The sequence below is a fragment of the Colius striatus genome, chromosome 13 (assembly GCF_028858725.1).
Source record: "Colius striatus isolate bColStr4 chromosome 13, bColStr4.1.hap1, whole genome shotgun sequence".
NCBI classification, from domain to species: Eukaryota; Metazoa; Chordata; class Aves; order Coliiformes; family Coliidae; genus Colius; species Colius striatus.
In genome coordinates, this window is record NC_084771.1 from 6423598 (window position 1) to 6440618 (window position 17021).

Genomic DNA, 17021 nt, shown 5'->3' on the forward strand with positions numbered 1-17021 from the left:
CGGGGGCGGCGCCGCCACGCTCGGCCGCCAGAGGCCGCTGTGCGCCGGGACCCCGCCCCGGCAGCGCCGCCGGCGGTGGGAGGGAGGAGCCGCGGGCGGGAGCTGCGCGGTACCGATCCCGCCGCACGCCGCGGCCCCGGGCCGGGCAGCGGGCCCTCTCCGGTCTGCACCGCATAGTGCGCTGCCACAGGACCCTCTGCAACCTGCCCCGGGCCAGCCAGCACGGGTCCCGGCCGGAGCTATGTAAAGGCAGCAGCAGGCACTCTGCGTGCTCGCTGCGCCTGCTTGTAGTTCAATTCCCCTTGTATTATGCTGTTTTCACGTGTGTAGCATAAAAACAACAAAAAGCCCTCACGACAGTGACCTAGGTGCATTCAGGACACTTGCCATCGTCTTTAAAATTAGACATGCTTCCACAGTGATCAAATGCATCCATGGGTAACAGCTTACTGCCTGCACCAGCCAGAAACACTGAGTCCTAACTAGTGACTTCAGCAGAAGAGGTGCTCTCAGAGGTGCTGAGATTCTGAAAGTGAGGAACCCTCAAACACCACTGATAAGATACCCGAGGTCAATTAGTTCAGGCTTTGTTGATGTGCTACCAGAGCAAAGGATGAAAAGGCATAGGAGGAGAGCGAGGAGATACAGGTAGTGACCAGGATCTACGAAGAGAGGACACATCACCTAGCAGGAAGGTAGTAGCAGTGATTTGTTCCAAAACAGCGTGTCTGCTCTGTTTCCTGTCATATTTAAAAACACAACTAACACCCAAACCACGAAGTCAAATCGAAACCTTAGTCTATAATCTGTACCTTATTACAGTGCATCCAATGAAAGAGTAGAAGCTGAGTCCTTTGCAAGAACTATTCTGAGCATATTTTTTACTTCCTAGAAGATCGCTGTGTATTTTATACTTTGACTTGCACAGTTGTAGTTAATAAAAAACAATGTAGGCTGTCTTTAAAGTAGCTACTAGATCATCCCTCCATTGACATCATTCTGCATTACTATACACCTTGTAGTCCATCCTGCCATCTTTGAAATTTGCCTTAGACATCCTTGCAGCGAAAGCATCAAGTTTTGGATTGGTTTTGGTGATGTTTTGGGGGTTTTTTGGTTGGTTATTTCTTTAACTCTACAAATAGTCTGGTCACTATCAATGAGTTGCTTCAGGATGATACAGCTGCGGCTAACTTCAGAATCAGGCACAGCACTGAAATCCCTTATGCACTGGTTTTGGAACATTTCCTAAATTAAATTCCATTCTACCTGCACACTGTCTTCCTCAGGCACATCAGTACCTAACAAGAATATGTTTAAAGTCTCTCTGAGATCAGAGGAAGAACAAATAAACCTGTTAAAAGAACCCACTTTTCCATCTGTGCCATCCTCACAAACAAGTGAGAAAAGCTCTAAATTTAGCACTGCTCTGAGGTGTTCAGTTGCCACTGCTTTCCAGGGCATTTGCTGGAGACTCCTAGAGCACAACATGCTCTTGGTCCATCCCTTTCTTGGCGGTGGGAGGAGGAGCCACTCCAGCAAGCAGCTGGGTTTTCCATATGACCAATAGTGAAAATAAGACTTGGCTATTATGTCTGTGACTAAGCTAGAAATAAAACTTCCCACTCCTGTGGCTTCCTTACAAGCCTGTCTTTCTGTACTAAAAGCAATTCACAGTGCTGTCTGGCTTTGTCAGTTGTAATGCAGGCTTCAGAACAAGGAAGCAACTGAGAAACTTCTTCAGAGGCTGTGTCTATAACAAAAAGCTGATGCATTCTAAGCAGAGCTCAGAAATGTTATAAACCAGAATTACATTAAGAAGGATTGTGTATTTTGGACTTTCTGTATAAATTCTTAAATTTCCTCTGTCTGGACATCTTATGTTCTGGAAAACTAATTCTCCTTGCACACAAAGCATCTTCTGGACTAAGAACTTTTTTCTTTTTCTTAATAGCCTCTAAGCAAAATCATCTACTCACATACAAAGTATATGTGAGGTAACATTGTTGTAGACCAAACCCATTGTCATACAGGCAAATTAGAAAGTCCTGACAAGGAAATTTAACATGTAAAAAAAACAAACCAAAACACCATCCAATACTGTTTAATATTAGCTTATTAAAGTTTAAGTTCAATAAGTTGGATGGAAAACTGAATACGAGCCAGCAATGTGCACTGGCAGCCCAGAAAGCTGACCATATCCTGGGCTGCCTCAAAAGCATTGTGGCCAGCAGGTCAAGGGAGGGGATTGTGCCCCTCTGCTCTGGTGAGACCCCACCTGGAGTCCTGCATCCAGCTCTGAAGCCCTCATCAGAAGGAGGACATGGAGCTGTTGGAGTGAACCCAGAGGAGGCCATGAAGATAATGAGAATGCTGGAGTCCTTCTCCTGTGAAGACAGACCAAGAGTTGGGGTTGTTCAGCCTGGAGAAGAGAAGGCTCTGGGGAGGCCTTACAGCAGCCTTCCAGTCCCTGAAGGGGCCTTCAAGAAAGCCAGAGAGTGACTTTTTACAAAGGCATGTCGGGATAGGACAAGGGCTAATGGCTTGAAGCTGAAAGGAAATCTAGATGAGATGCAAGGGAGAAGTTCTTCCTTGAAGTGCTCAAGGCCAGGTTGGATGGGACTTTGAGCAACCTGGTCGAGCGGAAGGTATCCCTGCCCATGGCAGGGGAATTGGCACTAGATGACCTTCAAGGTCCCCTCCAACCCAAACCTTCTATGAATATCAGTTTTCTGTGCAGCCAGCCAGTGGATGGCACTATTCAACCCACCATTCAGTAAGTTCTGGTTAGAAAGTGGTTGTGTAGGTGAGCTGCTTCTCACTCAGTAACTCATCACACCAGTAGCTATGGAAAGAATATTTCAGAAGTCCAAAAATTAGTTTAATGAGTCAAACCTGCAATGACAGCCATCCGCAATAAGCAAGGTTGTACCACTGTTATTTATGAAACAAAACAATGCAAGTTTCCTGCTGTGCCTTTGGAACAGGTCTCAGTGCTCTATTTAAAAATCAAATATGAGATGGAGTTTTGATTTTTCCTATAGACTGTGCAACCTAAAGATAGGGAGATATATAGTCTCAATATGGAAAGTATGTATGTAACATCCAGACTAACTCCCAGAATGACGTTACCAAGCCACAGGCAGAATCATAGCCAAGATGGTTCTTACTTGCACATACTTAAACATTCTTAATATCCAAAGCTTCTTCCAACCATCTCCCTCCCCAGTCTATTCTTGAAACTCCCAGAGAAAGCTTTATGTGCGCTGGTTGCCAGGCTTTAAACCAAGCCCATTTGAAATGCATTAGGTTATGGTGTTGCAATTTCTGTGTGAATGCTTCTGTGCAGTAAAGATGACTTACTTTAAATCCACTTAAAGAGCTGCCTCTACACAGCCCTTTGCACCAGTTTTCCCTAAACTTATTTTTAAAGACATCACATGACTTGTGCAGGAAGGGTTTCACCTTTCCTTGCTGTCCAGTTTTGTAAGAGTCGAGCAAATCTGGGGTCACACAATCTATGTAGGTAACAGATGGGATAAAGCCTAGGAGACTGCAAGGTTGCAGAGAAAAGTGGAATTATTCTGTAAGGGGGAGATGTGGCATAATTTTGTCACTCAAGATCTCTTTCTAATGTCTCACACATTATATCTTTTGCATAAAATGACGTAGCTAATACTGGCTCAAAATTGTATCTGCAAAACAACTCCGTATTTTCTTGTTGCCTATAGAAGCATCAAATCCACTTCTGAAGCAACATGCTCAGTCTCCCATATATTTAGCAGTAATCATTTCCATAGTTTTATTATTCACTGTGTAAAAGTGAATCCGTTCCTTCATCCACTTTCTCAACATGAATCATCCTTCCGTCAGTTTTGAATGTGGTACTTTTAATTACCTTCTTCTCAGCATGAGAACATTGCCAGAGTGATTTCCTTAACATTGGTTTTCCCTGTATCCTTTGCTAGAGGAAATACAACATACTGTTTATTCAGAGAGTAACTCACCATACTGCTTCAGCAACATGCCCGAACCTTGCAGGCAGGATACTCCACAACTGCAAAATAGCACAGTTTCCAGCTGTTTGCTCCCTGAAATACAGAATACAAACCTGAGTGTATTTACATATAATTTGCTTAATTACAGGCAAGAAATTGTTTATTTCCTGCAACCAGGAGGCACAGTATGAATTTTTGACTTATTTGTGTGAGTTAGTACTTCTGGTAGCAGAGGTGTTAAGAAGTAACAATGTTGGGCTGGAATGCATTGCTCTTAAAAAGGAGGCAGTGTTCTTACACTAGTCACATGCCTAAGAAAATGAAACCTAAAGCTTCAAAACCACTGTGCTGGCCACAAGAAAAATATAAATATTTGTGGCAGACTTTAGCAGAGTTCAATATAAAAAAAAATTAGACTCTATTCATTGTTTGTCTTTTCATTACAACAAAATAACTGCCAATGAAATGAGAAAATGGAAATGTACTTCTTGTATAAGCCCTCCCATAACAGGAAAAACTAAATATGAGCAGGTGCATATCTTCTCATCTCCTATTTCTGTACCTTGCCCTCAGATCTGAAAGAAAAAGCTTTGTATGGCTACTTTAAACTATTTATTTATGAGCTAAGTTTCTCAATTCGTTGCATCTTTGGAAAAGCAGCAGGGGTGTAGTAAATGAAGAATAACCCTGCAGTTGCAAACTGATCTCAAATTCCAGTTTTGCCTGTTTGGGTTTGGAAAAGTATACATAGAAAGGAAAAAAAATTAACATCACTTGGTGACAATGTCTTTAAAATGTAACCTTTTGTACCATCAAAACACAATTTTATCTTTTAAGATAAAGAAAAAATGCAAATGTGTCAAGTATATAACAGCCTCCTGGAAAACCTTCCTAATGCAAGGAGAACCAATAACTGTGGAGAAGGCAACTAGACCCCAAAAATGTTTGTAGGTAAAGGTATCTTTACCCTAAGGTAGGGTATCTTACCTTATCTTATCTAAAGATACCTTAGGGTAGGGTAAAGATAGGTAAAAGTGTCTTTATCGTATCAACTAGTAGAGTGAGAAAATGCAGACATGCTTTTTGGCACACGAAGTTGTGATGGGAATAGACTCCCACACTAAATATACCTGTAACAATCGTTCTCAGGTTATAATTGCATACATAGCAATTAGACCATCTGAGAAAAACGGTGCTTGGTACACACTTCTGCCCACAGCCATAGCCTTGTGTGCATCCTTCAGTCATCGACCATCATAATCCCAAACCTACTACTGCAAGGGAAGAAATAAAGTGCCTCTTTTTAAGATGAGGGACAAAGGCTGTAAAACATACTATGTTTTATGGTTGTCTTTGGAAGATTGCAAGAGAAAAAGCCCCACTGAAACCTGAGGGTGTATTTGAGTAAACAACTGCCTTAAATTGAGTTACCTTGGGGACCTTAAAGTAAGAAGAATCAAGTGCCAGGAAGTGTGGATGGTACCTTCAACAGCATGCTGATGAAGCGCTGACACCCTTGAGCTGCTCCTCTGCTGCTGGGAGCTGACTGCCGTATGGTACCAAGAGACCCACGTACACACTAGCACTGGAACAGGGAAAAGCCAGTATTAATGCTCAATGCACATCGCTCAGATGAAGCAGTGCTGGACGTGCTACCCTTGCTATAGGACAATGAAAACCCTGGTATTGCGTTACATCCCCAAACTAGGCCTTTGCACCACAGAAGCAAGGCAACAGCCAAAGAAAGCACTCTCCTCATTCGTTTTGTTTTCATTACAAGGCACATACATGATGACCTGAGGCCGATGCTGGCGGTCACTAGCCGGCGGCCAGCATAAAGGCCTGCCGGGCCTCTGGGCCGAAGAGCAGGCCAGAAGCCGCCGAGACGGGCAGCCGCGGGCTCGACGGCCACCAGCACCTCCTGGGCCTCGGCCCAGCCCTGCCGTACGAATCGCCTCAGAACAGGCAGAAATCCCCCAACACCGCCTGGTCCGATCTCCCAGGGCCGCCTTATCCCCGGGGCCCGACCGCCACAAAACGGCCGCGGCGTGACAGGCGCCCTGCCGGTGCCGGGTCGAGGCGGGCAGCGAGGCCCGGCCCCCGGGCGGGAGGAGCGGGCGGCGCCGCGCCGTGCCCAGGAGGCGGGTCCCCCGCCGCCGCCCAGCGTGCGCCGCGCTCGGCCCCGGGCTGGCGGCGGGCCGGGGGGCCGGCGGGTGCGGCGGCGGCTGCAGGGGTAAGGGGAGGCGGCCCGCTGCAGCCTGTGCGAGCGGGGCGCTGCCGGCGGAGGGCGCTCCCGGGGCGGGCGGCTGGGCTCCGTGCCCCGCTTCTTCGGGCGAAGCAGCCGCGGCTCCCGGGCGCCACCCTGGCGGAGAGCGCTGGGGGCTGCGGCGCAGGGGAGCGGCCGCAGCTCGGCCCATGCCGGGAGGGAGCCGTGGCTGCCGGGCGGGCTGCCGCTTTCCTCCATGCGGGCCGGGCCTGGCCAGCGCCCACCGCGGCACCGGGGGGGTTGAGCGGTTCTCGGCAGCTCCGGTGGGGCCGCCCGGAGCCCGCGGCCCTGCCGGGATGGGCTGCCGGGTGTCCGGCTCGGCCCGCGGGGCGGCCGTGCCCCAGGCCTGGGTGGGCTCGGCTGAGGGAGTGTCACCCTCTCGCCGCCTCGCCCGGGCCGCGCGGTGGGTGCTGCGGGTCGCCGGGCCCGGGGGGCTGCCCGACCCGGCTGCAGAGGCGCAGGATAGCGGGTCGGGCCCCGCCGCTGCCTCCGTGGCCCGGTTCTCGCTGGGACCGGCGGCGGGGCGCTGGCCTAGGGGCGGGCGCCGGCCTGGCGGTGCCTGGGCCCGGCCGCGGGGCTCCTGTGGGCCAGGGGTGCGGTGGCCCGGATGGCGCTGCCCCCTGATCCGTCCCGCCGCAGCTCGGGCACCTTCTGGCCGAGCACGGCGACTGCTGCCTCTCGGCTGCCGCATCCGTGGAGATGGGGCTGGTTGCGATTTTCTTTATCCCCAGCTCAAAAGAGGCAGCATTAAGAAGTGACGCCAGGAGCGTTAGCTGGGGAAGGCGCCTTTTATTGCGATACTTGTGTGAGCAGCCGCACTTCTAATCATCTCTCCCTTTCACTTCATTTTTGTGCAGAGCAAGCTTACAAAAAAAGAGCTTACTCAGACCTATGAAGAGGCTTCGGAGCTTACTTTTGGATGATCCATTGTAGTAGTAGGAATATGATAGCAGCCACGATGGTATAAGTGAAGAAAGATTAGCAAGGTTAATATCAGTTGGTTTACTCAAAGTTGTATTTGCAAAACTAAACAAACTTTTGGGTACCACTGTGTTTTCTTCAGGCTTGACTTTCATGGCTGTGCTAGTTTCATCAGCAGTGTCCCAGATGTTTTAACCTGCTGCACCTCAAATCTTAGCTTGATGGAAAAATCATAGTTGATACTGACATTATAGATAGCTTTAGGAAGCCGTTTATCTTAATGCACAGTGGGCAGAAAGGGCTTTAGAGACTAATCGCTTTCTCAGGTTTGTGGTAAGTACTTTGGGTGTATCTGCTTTGCTTATATGAGATGTTGAAAGGGTGTCTATACATACAGAGCCTTATTCAGATATTAATCTTGATATACTCAGCCTTGCCTGACAAAGTTGTGGTTAATTCTGGGTGCATTTGGCAGCAGTTCCTTAACAGGAGTGAATCTGCACTGTAGCAGCTGCTTCCAGAGGTTCCTGGATATTTATTTTTAATAACACTAGGTTTTTCTTTGGTACATACCTTTTGGTTTTTCTTCATCATTCTGAGTATAGTCACCCTTTTTTACCAGACAGCTTCTTGCACTGCACTTGTCTACCTCTGCAGATTCCTACAGTGAAGGCAAGCAGTCTTTTTTCAGATAATGGCAGTAGAGCTTTTAACCTGTGGCAAACATCTTGCAGACCTTTTTTCATCTTGCTTCAGTGGCAGCTTTTTTGTGGCACTCTTGCAGTTCTCAGTGTATATGTGTATTTTTTTCCCCTTTGGTTTAGTCTGTATGTTAAAATGGTGACTAAAAAGAAAAAATATATACAGCAGATAGATGGCATTCAAATATATTAACCTTTCTTTGTTATGAGCTGCTGAGATTTTGTGGAAGAAACTGGCACAGATGGTGGTTTGGCCAATTTCTGCTCTTTTTTTTCCTTGAAGTTAGGCCTGAGAATTCCTTGCTAACCAGTGTAACCATCTCTCTAAACTTTTTGGGCACTTAAGCATATGAGGGGGAAAAAAACCCCCTTATAGTTATGCTGTTTGTACTGGGTATAGAATCATAGATTCTATAGAGATACTGATATACAAAGTTCGTGTGTGTGAACTGAAGTCCTTTGGGTAAAAAATGGCATTTTACTCTCTTGGTTTCCTGAAAAATTGGTATGAGTAAGGTAAAAGTTGTAATATTTTCAATGTGTTTGTCACTGAAATTAGGAGATGAGCTCAGGAGCTGGTAAGACTTTGAAACATTCTTCGTTTCGTATTGTTGATATGAAGTGGGTGCAGCAGTTGCCCTAATTTAGGTGGTTTTTGGCTAGTAAAGGATATTTTCTAAACAGTGACCCTAAAATATACCTGTATGCTGGAAAGAAAACTTCCTATTACTTATTTTTTCAATGTAGATAGACCTTGATGCAGTTTGCTTCAGTGTTTTCTTTTAATGTGCTCACATCTGGGCATTTGAAGCTGAAAGATTGCTGCACACATCGACAGAATTCAGAAGTTTTTAAGCAAGCAAGCATTAAATCCAAAAGATATTGTTCTAAGAGTCAGTGAACTCCAGCTTTGGCAGAACTGCATGAATCCTGCAGCTAGAAATGCTCTGCTGAACATACTGAACTTTGAGTGTCCAGAGGAGTGTGCCAGGAAGGGGTTTGGCCAAAGGTATGATGTCAGATTATGAGTCCCTGATGTCACAGCATGAGGAGATGTTTGGGAGTGGGGTGTTTGAGCCTAATTGCCAACTCAGTGTGAACTTCAGAAGAGGTATTCTGGTGTGCCAGGGTAGAGAGGGATTCTCGTGAGTGTAGTACTATTTGGTTGTCACCTAGAGTCTCTCATTTGCTCAGCAGGTTGTCTGTGTTTGTATAAACACACAGCAAAATGGACTGCTAAGTCTGATTCTGCTTCTTCTGTGACAGGTGACTTTTGATACAACCAGACATTTTAGTGAAGGAGCCATAAGAAAGAGAAGCCTGGAAAGACTAAAGCTGCAAGAACAGGAGCACGTTCGAAAAAGAGGGAAAAAAGAGAGGGTTTGAAAGGTGAGAGTGTATTTTTAGAGAATATCCCATTTTCTTGAGATTCGTTACACTATCTCATACCAAGTCAAATCCAGGAAGAGTGGTTACTGTAAAATTCCAGGGGAAATGGGAGTCAGAGAACTTGGAGCACTACTATGTAGTTTTTAATTTATGTGTTACTGTCAGAAGAAAAACGTGATTCTGTGTGTAAAGCCTCATGTAGAAGGTTCTGGATTGTGAGAGAGGTTGGACTAGAGACATCCTGTTTCAGGATCCAATTTCAGATTGTATGATTCTAGGCTTCTGTGGGCCTGGAGTGCCTAAGATTCTGCATGTGGGCCTGTTATATTGCTCTGTGCTGCAACATTACAAACTAATGTCTTTATGCCCTGAAGTAAACTTAATATCATGTGCATTTCTGTGTGCCTCCCAGTTGATAGGAAGGTCCAAAGCTAGATACACACACTTTCAACCCTTTCTCACATGGATGTTTTTTTTTGTTGTATCTTTAAGCCAGTGTTCTTAAATTCTGTATATGAGTACTAGTAGTATTTTGAAGTTTTAGTATTGAGGTAGATCATGTGTTTGGATGACACATTGCAAATGGTAATTAATCATGTTACACACCTTCCTGTCTGAAACCCAACACTTAGAATGTGGAGCATAGTGACTCTAATGCTCAGTCTCCAAAGACATTGCTATGCTTCCATTGTTAATACCTTCTTATTCAAATACTTTTAATATCCCATCTTTTTAAACCCTTACTTGTGTGAACACTTTGTTCCTTGAATTTTCTGGAGTTTCCTGTGATGTGTCATGTTGGTTGTTCAGTAGATCTGCTTTCTACAGGACTACTACAGCTTGTCATGGTTTAACCCCAGACAGCATCTCACCTCCCTGGTGAGATGTGGGGGAGAATTAGAAGGGTAAACGTGAGAAAACTCCTGGGCTGAGATAAAGACAGTTTGATAGAGAGAACAAAAGCCATGCAAACAAAGCAAAGTAAGGAATTAATTCCCTACTTGCCATGGGCAGGTAGGTGTTCAGCCATCCCCAGGACAGCAGGGATCTAGCACAGGTAACAGGACTTGGGAAGCCAAAAGGCATCACTCTGAATGTCCCCCCTTCCTCCTCCTTCCCCAGCTTTATATGCTGAGTGTGACCCTTGGGGTCTGGGATATCCCTGGGGTCAGCTGGGGTTGGCTGTCCTGACTCTGTCCTCTCCCAACTGCTTGTGCCCCCTGAGCCTCCTCACTGGTGGGCGAGGAGCAGAAAAGGCCTGAACTCTGTGTAATCCCTGCTCGGTAGTAACAAAAATATCCCTGAATTAGTCTTGTAATATCACTTAAATGGGACTCTCAAAGCCAAGCTGTAGGGGGGAAACTTGTTAACTTAAGAATTAGATGCAAGTGATTAGACTTCTAGTTGTGTCCTTGGAGATAAAAGGTGATGTGACTGTCTCACCTTGGCAGTGCTTATAAAGAAAACCCTAGAATTCAAACCATTTGAAGAGACAAAGGACTTTCTCAATGTGTGCATCGGTTGGATGCATGTCATCTATGTGCCATGGTTTTTTAAACATGTTATTCTAACAAACAAGATTCCTTGTTAGCCACATGCAGATTCTTGGTGACTGGTTTCTTATTATTAGCAGTTCAAAGAGTTACATCCAATTCCCCAGGACTCAGAATGTAAAACAAGTGTTGTCTAAATTGTCCCATATTGATAATTACCTAGAAAAAGACGTGGTGCTGAAAAGAAGTTCAAGAAAGGAAAAAGAAAGCTAAGCTGGAGAGGAGAGAAGAGAGGCAGATAGATGGAGATAAGAAACATCCCCCAAAGCAGCAGAAGGTACCACCTGAAGAACAGCAGTGGCCAGAGAATATGCCTGAATGGGAAGAAAGGAAATCCCTGCTAGCTCAGAGAAGAGTGGAGTCTGTCAGACTGCTTACAGTGCTGTTAAACCGTGTGAAAGTAAGACTATTTTAAAACATATTTTAAATTTTGAAGGCTATTTACTAGGGCTTGCATAATTCACTAGACATTTGATGTTATGATGCTGCTCGGGAGAATGCCTTGAGACTGACCAAATGCTGGGAAGGCCTGTGGTCTAAGTCTTAGGACAATCTGCAGTGCCTTGCCCTGAAAGCAAGGGTAGTGTATTTCCACCCAGAAACTTGGCCTTTTATGCTTGTTCGAAACTTTGTCATTACTGACTGAAAATTGAGCTGGAAGGGCTGTGTCAGCTCTCCTGGATTTGATCCAGCTTTGCAAATGATGCTGTCTCGCTTGTTTTGGTCTCGGGTCTACAAGTGACAGAATTAAATTGACACAGATTATGCCAGTTGCATTTCTAGTAGACTCTCTTTTGTGGCCAACACTAAGCTATCTGTTTCATTTCAGTTTAATTCAGCTAAAGTCATGAGAAGGTCAGCAGAGGAGTGATAAAATTTGAGTGTTTTGCACACATGTTAATGTTTGGAGGTTTATTTCAGTCCTTTGGGCTAAAAAAGCCAGTTTTAGATGGAAACAGGGTTTTTTGCTAAGTAAAAATTTGCTTGCAGCTTTTAACGAGTGTTTGTTTTCCCCAGTCCTTAATGTTAACCACTCTGATTTACTAAAAGGTGAGGTCAGAGACTACCCTTGCCATTCTGCATGACTTTTAGGGCCCTGTAACACCTGACAATGGCTGCCTTAGTTCTGAAGGTGACGAGTTAAATAAACTTCTATTTATCTTGGTTTCACCGCTTGCAAAGCTTTAGGTTGATTGTGTTTGAACCCACTTCAAACAATGTGTAACAAAGCAATTTATTGTCAATAAATGATGTGATCCATAATAGTGTAGTAATTTTACCATTGCCTGCAGTACTAGTTGTTGTGATGCTGTGATCAAACAAGGGATAAATGTTTGCTTACACAGTTGCAGATGAATTGGTTGAGGGCACTGCTTTTCTCTTTTCAGTGAGAGTGTAGCTTTCTGAGATGATGAAATATCTGTAGTTCTGAGTTAGGAATAGTGGAATTGTGCAATTGAGCTGTGAACTAAGCCACATTTAACCCTCACCTGTATAATTGTTATGGCTGTGGGACTGCTTGCTCATGTGTTTGCAGCTTAGCACTCTTTATAATGCTCAATAAATGTACATCATAATTTTCCCAACTTTTTCTTTGAAGGATTTTGTGCAGTCGGCGAGTCATAAAGTGGATCCATCATGGGGCATAAGGAGGGACGAGTCCTTTCCTGAGACAGCATTGAAAGGCACGCATCAGGAACTGATTAACTTCTATTGTCATAATCACAAAGAGCTGAAATGTAAGGAAGAGTTTAAGTCCCTGTTAACCCAAAAAGGTAGCAGATTACATAGAGAGAAAGGAGATGGGAGTAACTTCCATGCATCTACTTGTCATATAGTCAGGACCATTTTAAATGATGCCTGTACAGCCCTAAGTTCTGACAGACTGCCTGGCAGAGCTGAGCACGACTTCTCTGGCTGTGGATCTTTGCTGATTACAGTTACAAGAGATTGCAGGGTCATCAAATCTCTGGATGCAAGGGACTGCCCAACACTGAATGTACTTCACCCAAAGACGGTGTCTGATGAAGATGGTTGCAAAAAGCAAAAGGTTTATGAGACTGATGAATTCATCCATTATTTGCTCAACTACTATCGGACACCGGGCTATGCACGTGTTTGCTTAGAGCCAAAAGCCACTGCCAACAAATCCTGGTGGAAGAGAGTGGTATCTGATCATGACAGCGGTTTTCACATCAGCTCGAGTAACAAACGTGGTCAGCACCTCAGAGAAGTGAGTCCTGTACAAAACTTCAACAAGAGAAATTGCGGTGCCAATGATAATTGTAGACTGGTGATGGCTGTTGGGGAGTTGGAGTCAACAGACACGGTGTTAGAAAACGAGACCTCTGGGGATGGGCTTGCAAAAAGGTCGCAAGTGGAGAGGAATGACCTGCTGGCTGTTGATAACTTACCACGTGCTGGACTGAATCATTCTTTGGATTGCACTGCTGTTACTCATGATAAGGAATACAAACAAGAAGATGGTAGTGATGACAGTACCATACCATACAAAGTATCTAGATCTGTTTGCAGATTAAAGGATGTGTTGGAAGAGATCAGTGATTCTGAGCATTTTAGAGAGGAACATAGCAGCTCCATGAAGAGTATAGAAAGAAGGTGTGAAGAACTTTACAGCAGTTGTAATGAAGGGTGCTTGCCTGCAAGAGCCAGGGAAAGAAAATTACTGGTTTACCTTAAAAATGTAACTCTGGAAGGTCAAGAGAAGGAAAGCAGCAAATACAGCTTCAGTTCTAACTCTGTCCATGAGGGCTTGGCAAGACAATGCGAACATAAACTTAAGAAGTCATACAAGAGGTCTAGTAGTAAATTAAGACATCGGCAGAAGAGTGAGAGACAATCCAGGGAGGAGGAGAGAAATGCTCACAAAATGAAGAAAAGACGGAAAAAGCTTTCTTCTGATCTTTTATCTGATGAATGTGGCTTTTCAGAGACAGACAGTTGCATGCAGCTGGAGTCACTCAGAGAGATACAAAGAAAGTGCAACAGAATGTTCCACAAAAAAGTGAAATTCAAGACTGTTCATGCTGCCATGTCAGCACCAGATGGTACCCCTTGTGATGGGACCCCACTTCAGGAGACCTTCCAGAGGACAGGTGAGAAAGGGGCACACCAGAACTAAGGTGACTGAATTTGACAGGTCTCTGAGAAGTGAGATTAGTTGCCAGAGTTCTTAGTGATGAGTGGTGATTTTAAAAAGAGTTTTAAGAAGTACAAACATGGCCTAAGAGAAGGTGCAACTTGTCTGCAGTTAAAGGTCAGTTCAGTGTCGTTCAGAGAACCACATGCAGCTGCGGTTGAAGAGCAGCATTTGTCTGCTTAATTGGATAGCAAAGAATCTCTCATGGGCATTAGCAGATGGGTGGTTGTGCTGTTAATAGCACGTGTCCTAGCAGCTCAACATGCTTTAGACAACTAAAATGTTGTTAGGGAGCTCAATGTGTGGTACTTCTGGGTGGGAAGCAGTGGCTGAAGTTAGTGGATTTATATCTAGGTAATCATCTGGTCTCTGTACAGGACTGCCATGTTTCTGCCTGTTGTTACAGCCCTGTCACAATTTACTGTGCTTTCAGTCCATTGGCAGATACCTTATAGCTACCTCCTCGTTGCCTTCCCCTCCCTATCTCCTGACAAATTAATTTCAAGTAACTTTTTCATATACTTATCTACAGGAGATGAGAGGAAATTAATGTTGAGAAGAGAGATGGATGCAGATGTCAGAGGATGCTCTCTCTTTCCTCTTGAGATAATTCAGACAAACCCCTGCTCAGATACTTTCTGTGGAGCAGAGCCCAGAAGAGGATGCTGAACAGCTACTGTATAATAGCTATTAAATTTTTATATAAAAGTGGGAGAAGAAAGCTCTTTCACCATTAAAAGGTACATGAAATACTGTGGTTTTGGGGTTGTTTTTTGCATAATTCCTTTGGTTAGAGCATCTAAGTGGTGGAGTGAACCACCAAACCAGAATCTGTGATTGCCTTTTGGATAACAGAGGACCAAAACTTTCCCTGGGGCCAGACAGACTTTCATGGACCAGTTGTTAAGAATTTGAAAGGACACAGATTGAGGTCTTGGAATATAATACTTTGATTAAATGTAAGGAACCATGTAAAAATCAAAGACTATTTAGTAACAAGCAATTGAAAAAAACTCCTACAGTTATGTAAATCCTAGAGCAAGCATATGAAGTGCCTCCACAATTGGATTGTTCGAATGATGGGACTGGAAAGTGTGGGGGACGTTTATACTCAGTTGTGGGAAGTAATAGATTTCCAAATATGAAAAAAATCCCATCTTCTGTAAAACCCATGCTGGAAAAAGGCTTGTTTTCTGTTCATGGTCCTAGACGTGTTTCTGAAAACTTGCTGGTCTTTGGGAGGAAGAATTTCACTGAAGTTGTTCTAGAGGTAGTGCTTCCAGGAATCAGAATGGTTGTCTAACCAAAGCTCTGAATGTTGGGTAGTGCAGGGGCAATGCCTGTCAGCATACTGACAGTCCCCATGTGTATCGCAGTATCACTGCATGTGGCAGGGGTTGGAAGGGACCTCCAAGAGATCATGTAGTCCAACCCCCTGCTAAAGTTAACCTGTATATGCAGGTTGAAATCCAAATCCCAGGTATAACCCAAATATGCAGGTTAAAAGTTTATTGACAAAACTTTGAAGGGGTGGGTAGTGAGATGGCTGTTTAGTATGAGTTTGCTTCCAAATAATTTCCAGAGGCATTGTGAAATGTTGTCAGACTTGTGCTGCATGTAGGTAAAATGTGAAAATGCTGTCTAGGAGCTTGAGTTATATCCACATTTATTTGGCTGGCTATATTTAGATAGCCACAATTGCTTTTGGACAAAGTCCCTTAGCAATATGTAGAGGGCTGGTTCCACAGTTTAATACACTGATTACTTCAGCTTTCATTTTATTGTGCTTTATTTATTACATGTCAATATACTAAGTTAATGTAATAATGTTGCCTTAATTACATAGAATCTTACCCATGTTTGTAACTTCTGCTCTAATAAATAGTAATAAAACCTCTAAATTGTAATTGTTCATGGTAGATAGGTTTTCCTCCAGTGTTTCATGCTGGCAGTTCCCACAGGCTTCCAAACCAGGTTTTATCAGCCTTCTCTCTTCATGTGTTCACATGTTGAGCACCTTTTCAGGGTCATGAATAACAAATGGTTGGCAGTCAAAGTACTGTTGATCTATTACTTTTATCTACAAAGATCTTATTTTCTTGACAGAATATTTTCTGACTCTTTTGGAGAACATTTGTGCCTCAAGGCGTCTTGTTATTATTTTATACAGTTAGCATGAAGATCAACGATTGTATTTGTTGACTGCGGAACATTTCAGTTGCAGTGATATGACATGCCAAGGGTGTTTTTTCTCTGTGCAATATTTGCGGATTAAAGGTGACAAAACTTCCCCCTCTGTCAATCTACAGACAGTTCTGTGTCCATGAGTAACCATTTCCCATGAGGCAGGCCTTTAGATTACAGGTGAGGAGGTATTTATTTTTGTTAATCCAGGGGAGCAGGGGCTAAAGTTTTCCTTTGCTGTAAATTCCCAGTGTTTTATCAACATGTCACTATGTTCAATAACAAATAAATACTCCAGTTCTGCAATTGCTTCTGACATCCAATATTGAAACCTCTAAAGCAAGTGTTCTGTCTCCAAGTCCTCATTTGGAGTAAACCATTGTTAGTAAATAACATACTCATGCCCTTTAAAATGTGAGATGCCATTGTAGTCTTCATACTGAAACAGAACTTTTGTCTTTGCTATTTGTTTCTAGGTGCCATTATTTTTGAACCCATTTCCAGGTGTTTTAATATTAATTCCTTTCCTATCAATACACTGAATTGGAACCTCATTCTTTCGTACACTGGACTGTTGAGTGTAATTTTTATTATCTTGAAGGTTCTCCCGGGGAGGTTTAGATTGGAGATTAGAAGAACCTTGTGAGGCCACACCTTGAATACTGTGATCAATTTTGTGCCCTTTACTACAAGAAAGACACTGAGGTGCTGGAATGTGTCCAGAGCCAGGCACCTGAGCTGGGGAAGATTCTGGAGCACAAGTCTAATGGGGAGCAGCTGAGGGAGCTGGGCGTGTTTAGTCTGGAGAAGAGGAGGCTGAGAGGAGACATGATCACTCTACAACTACCT

The 17021-nt window shown here is 44.2% G+C and overlaps 1 protein-coding gene across 1 annotated transcript; it reads left to right on the forward strand.

The window, feature by feature from the left end:
• The first annotated feature begins 6164 nt into the window (after window positions 1-6164).
• On the forward strand, window positions 6165-14738 carry LOC104552590 (uncharacterized). Its single transcript, XM_062006415.1, has 3 exons — window positions 6165-6231; window positions 12429-13944; window positions 14521-14738. Exons 2-3 carry the CDS (start codon window positions 13125-13127, stop codon window positions 14655-14657), a joined length of 957 nt encoding a protein of 318 aa, XP_061862399.1. The 5' UTR covers window positions 6165-6231; window positions 12429-13124; the 3' UTR covers window positions 14658-14738.
• Window positions 14739-17021: the final 2283 nt, after the last annotated feature.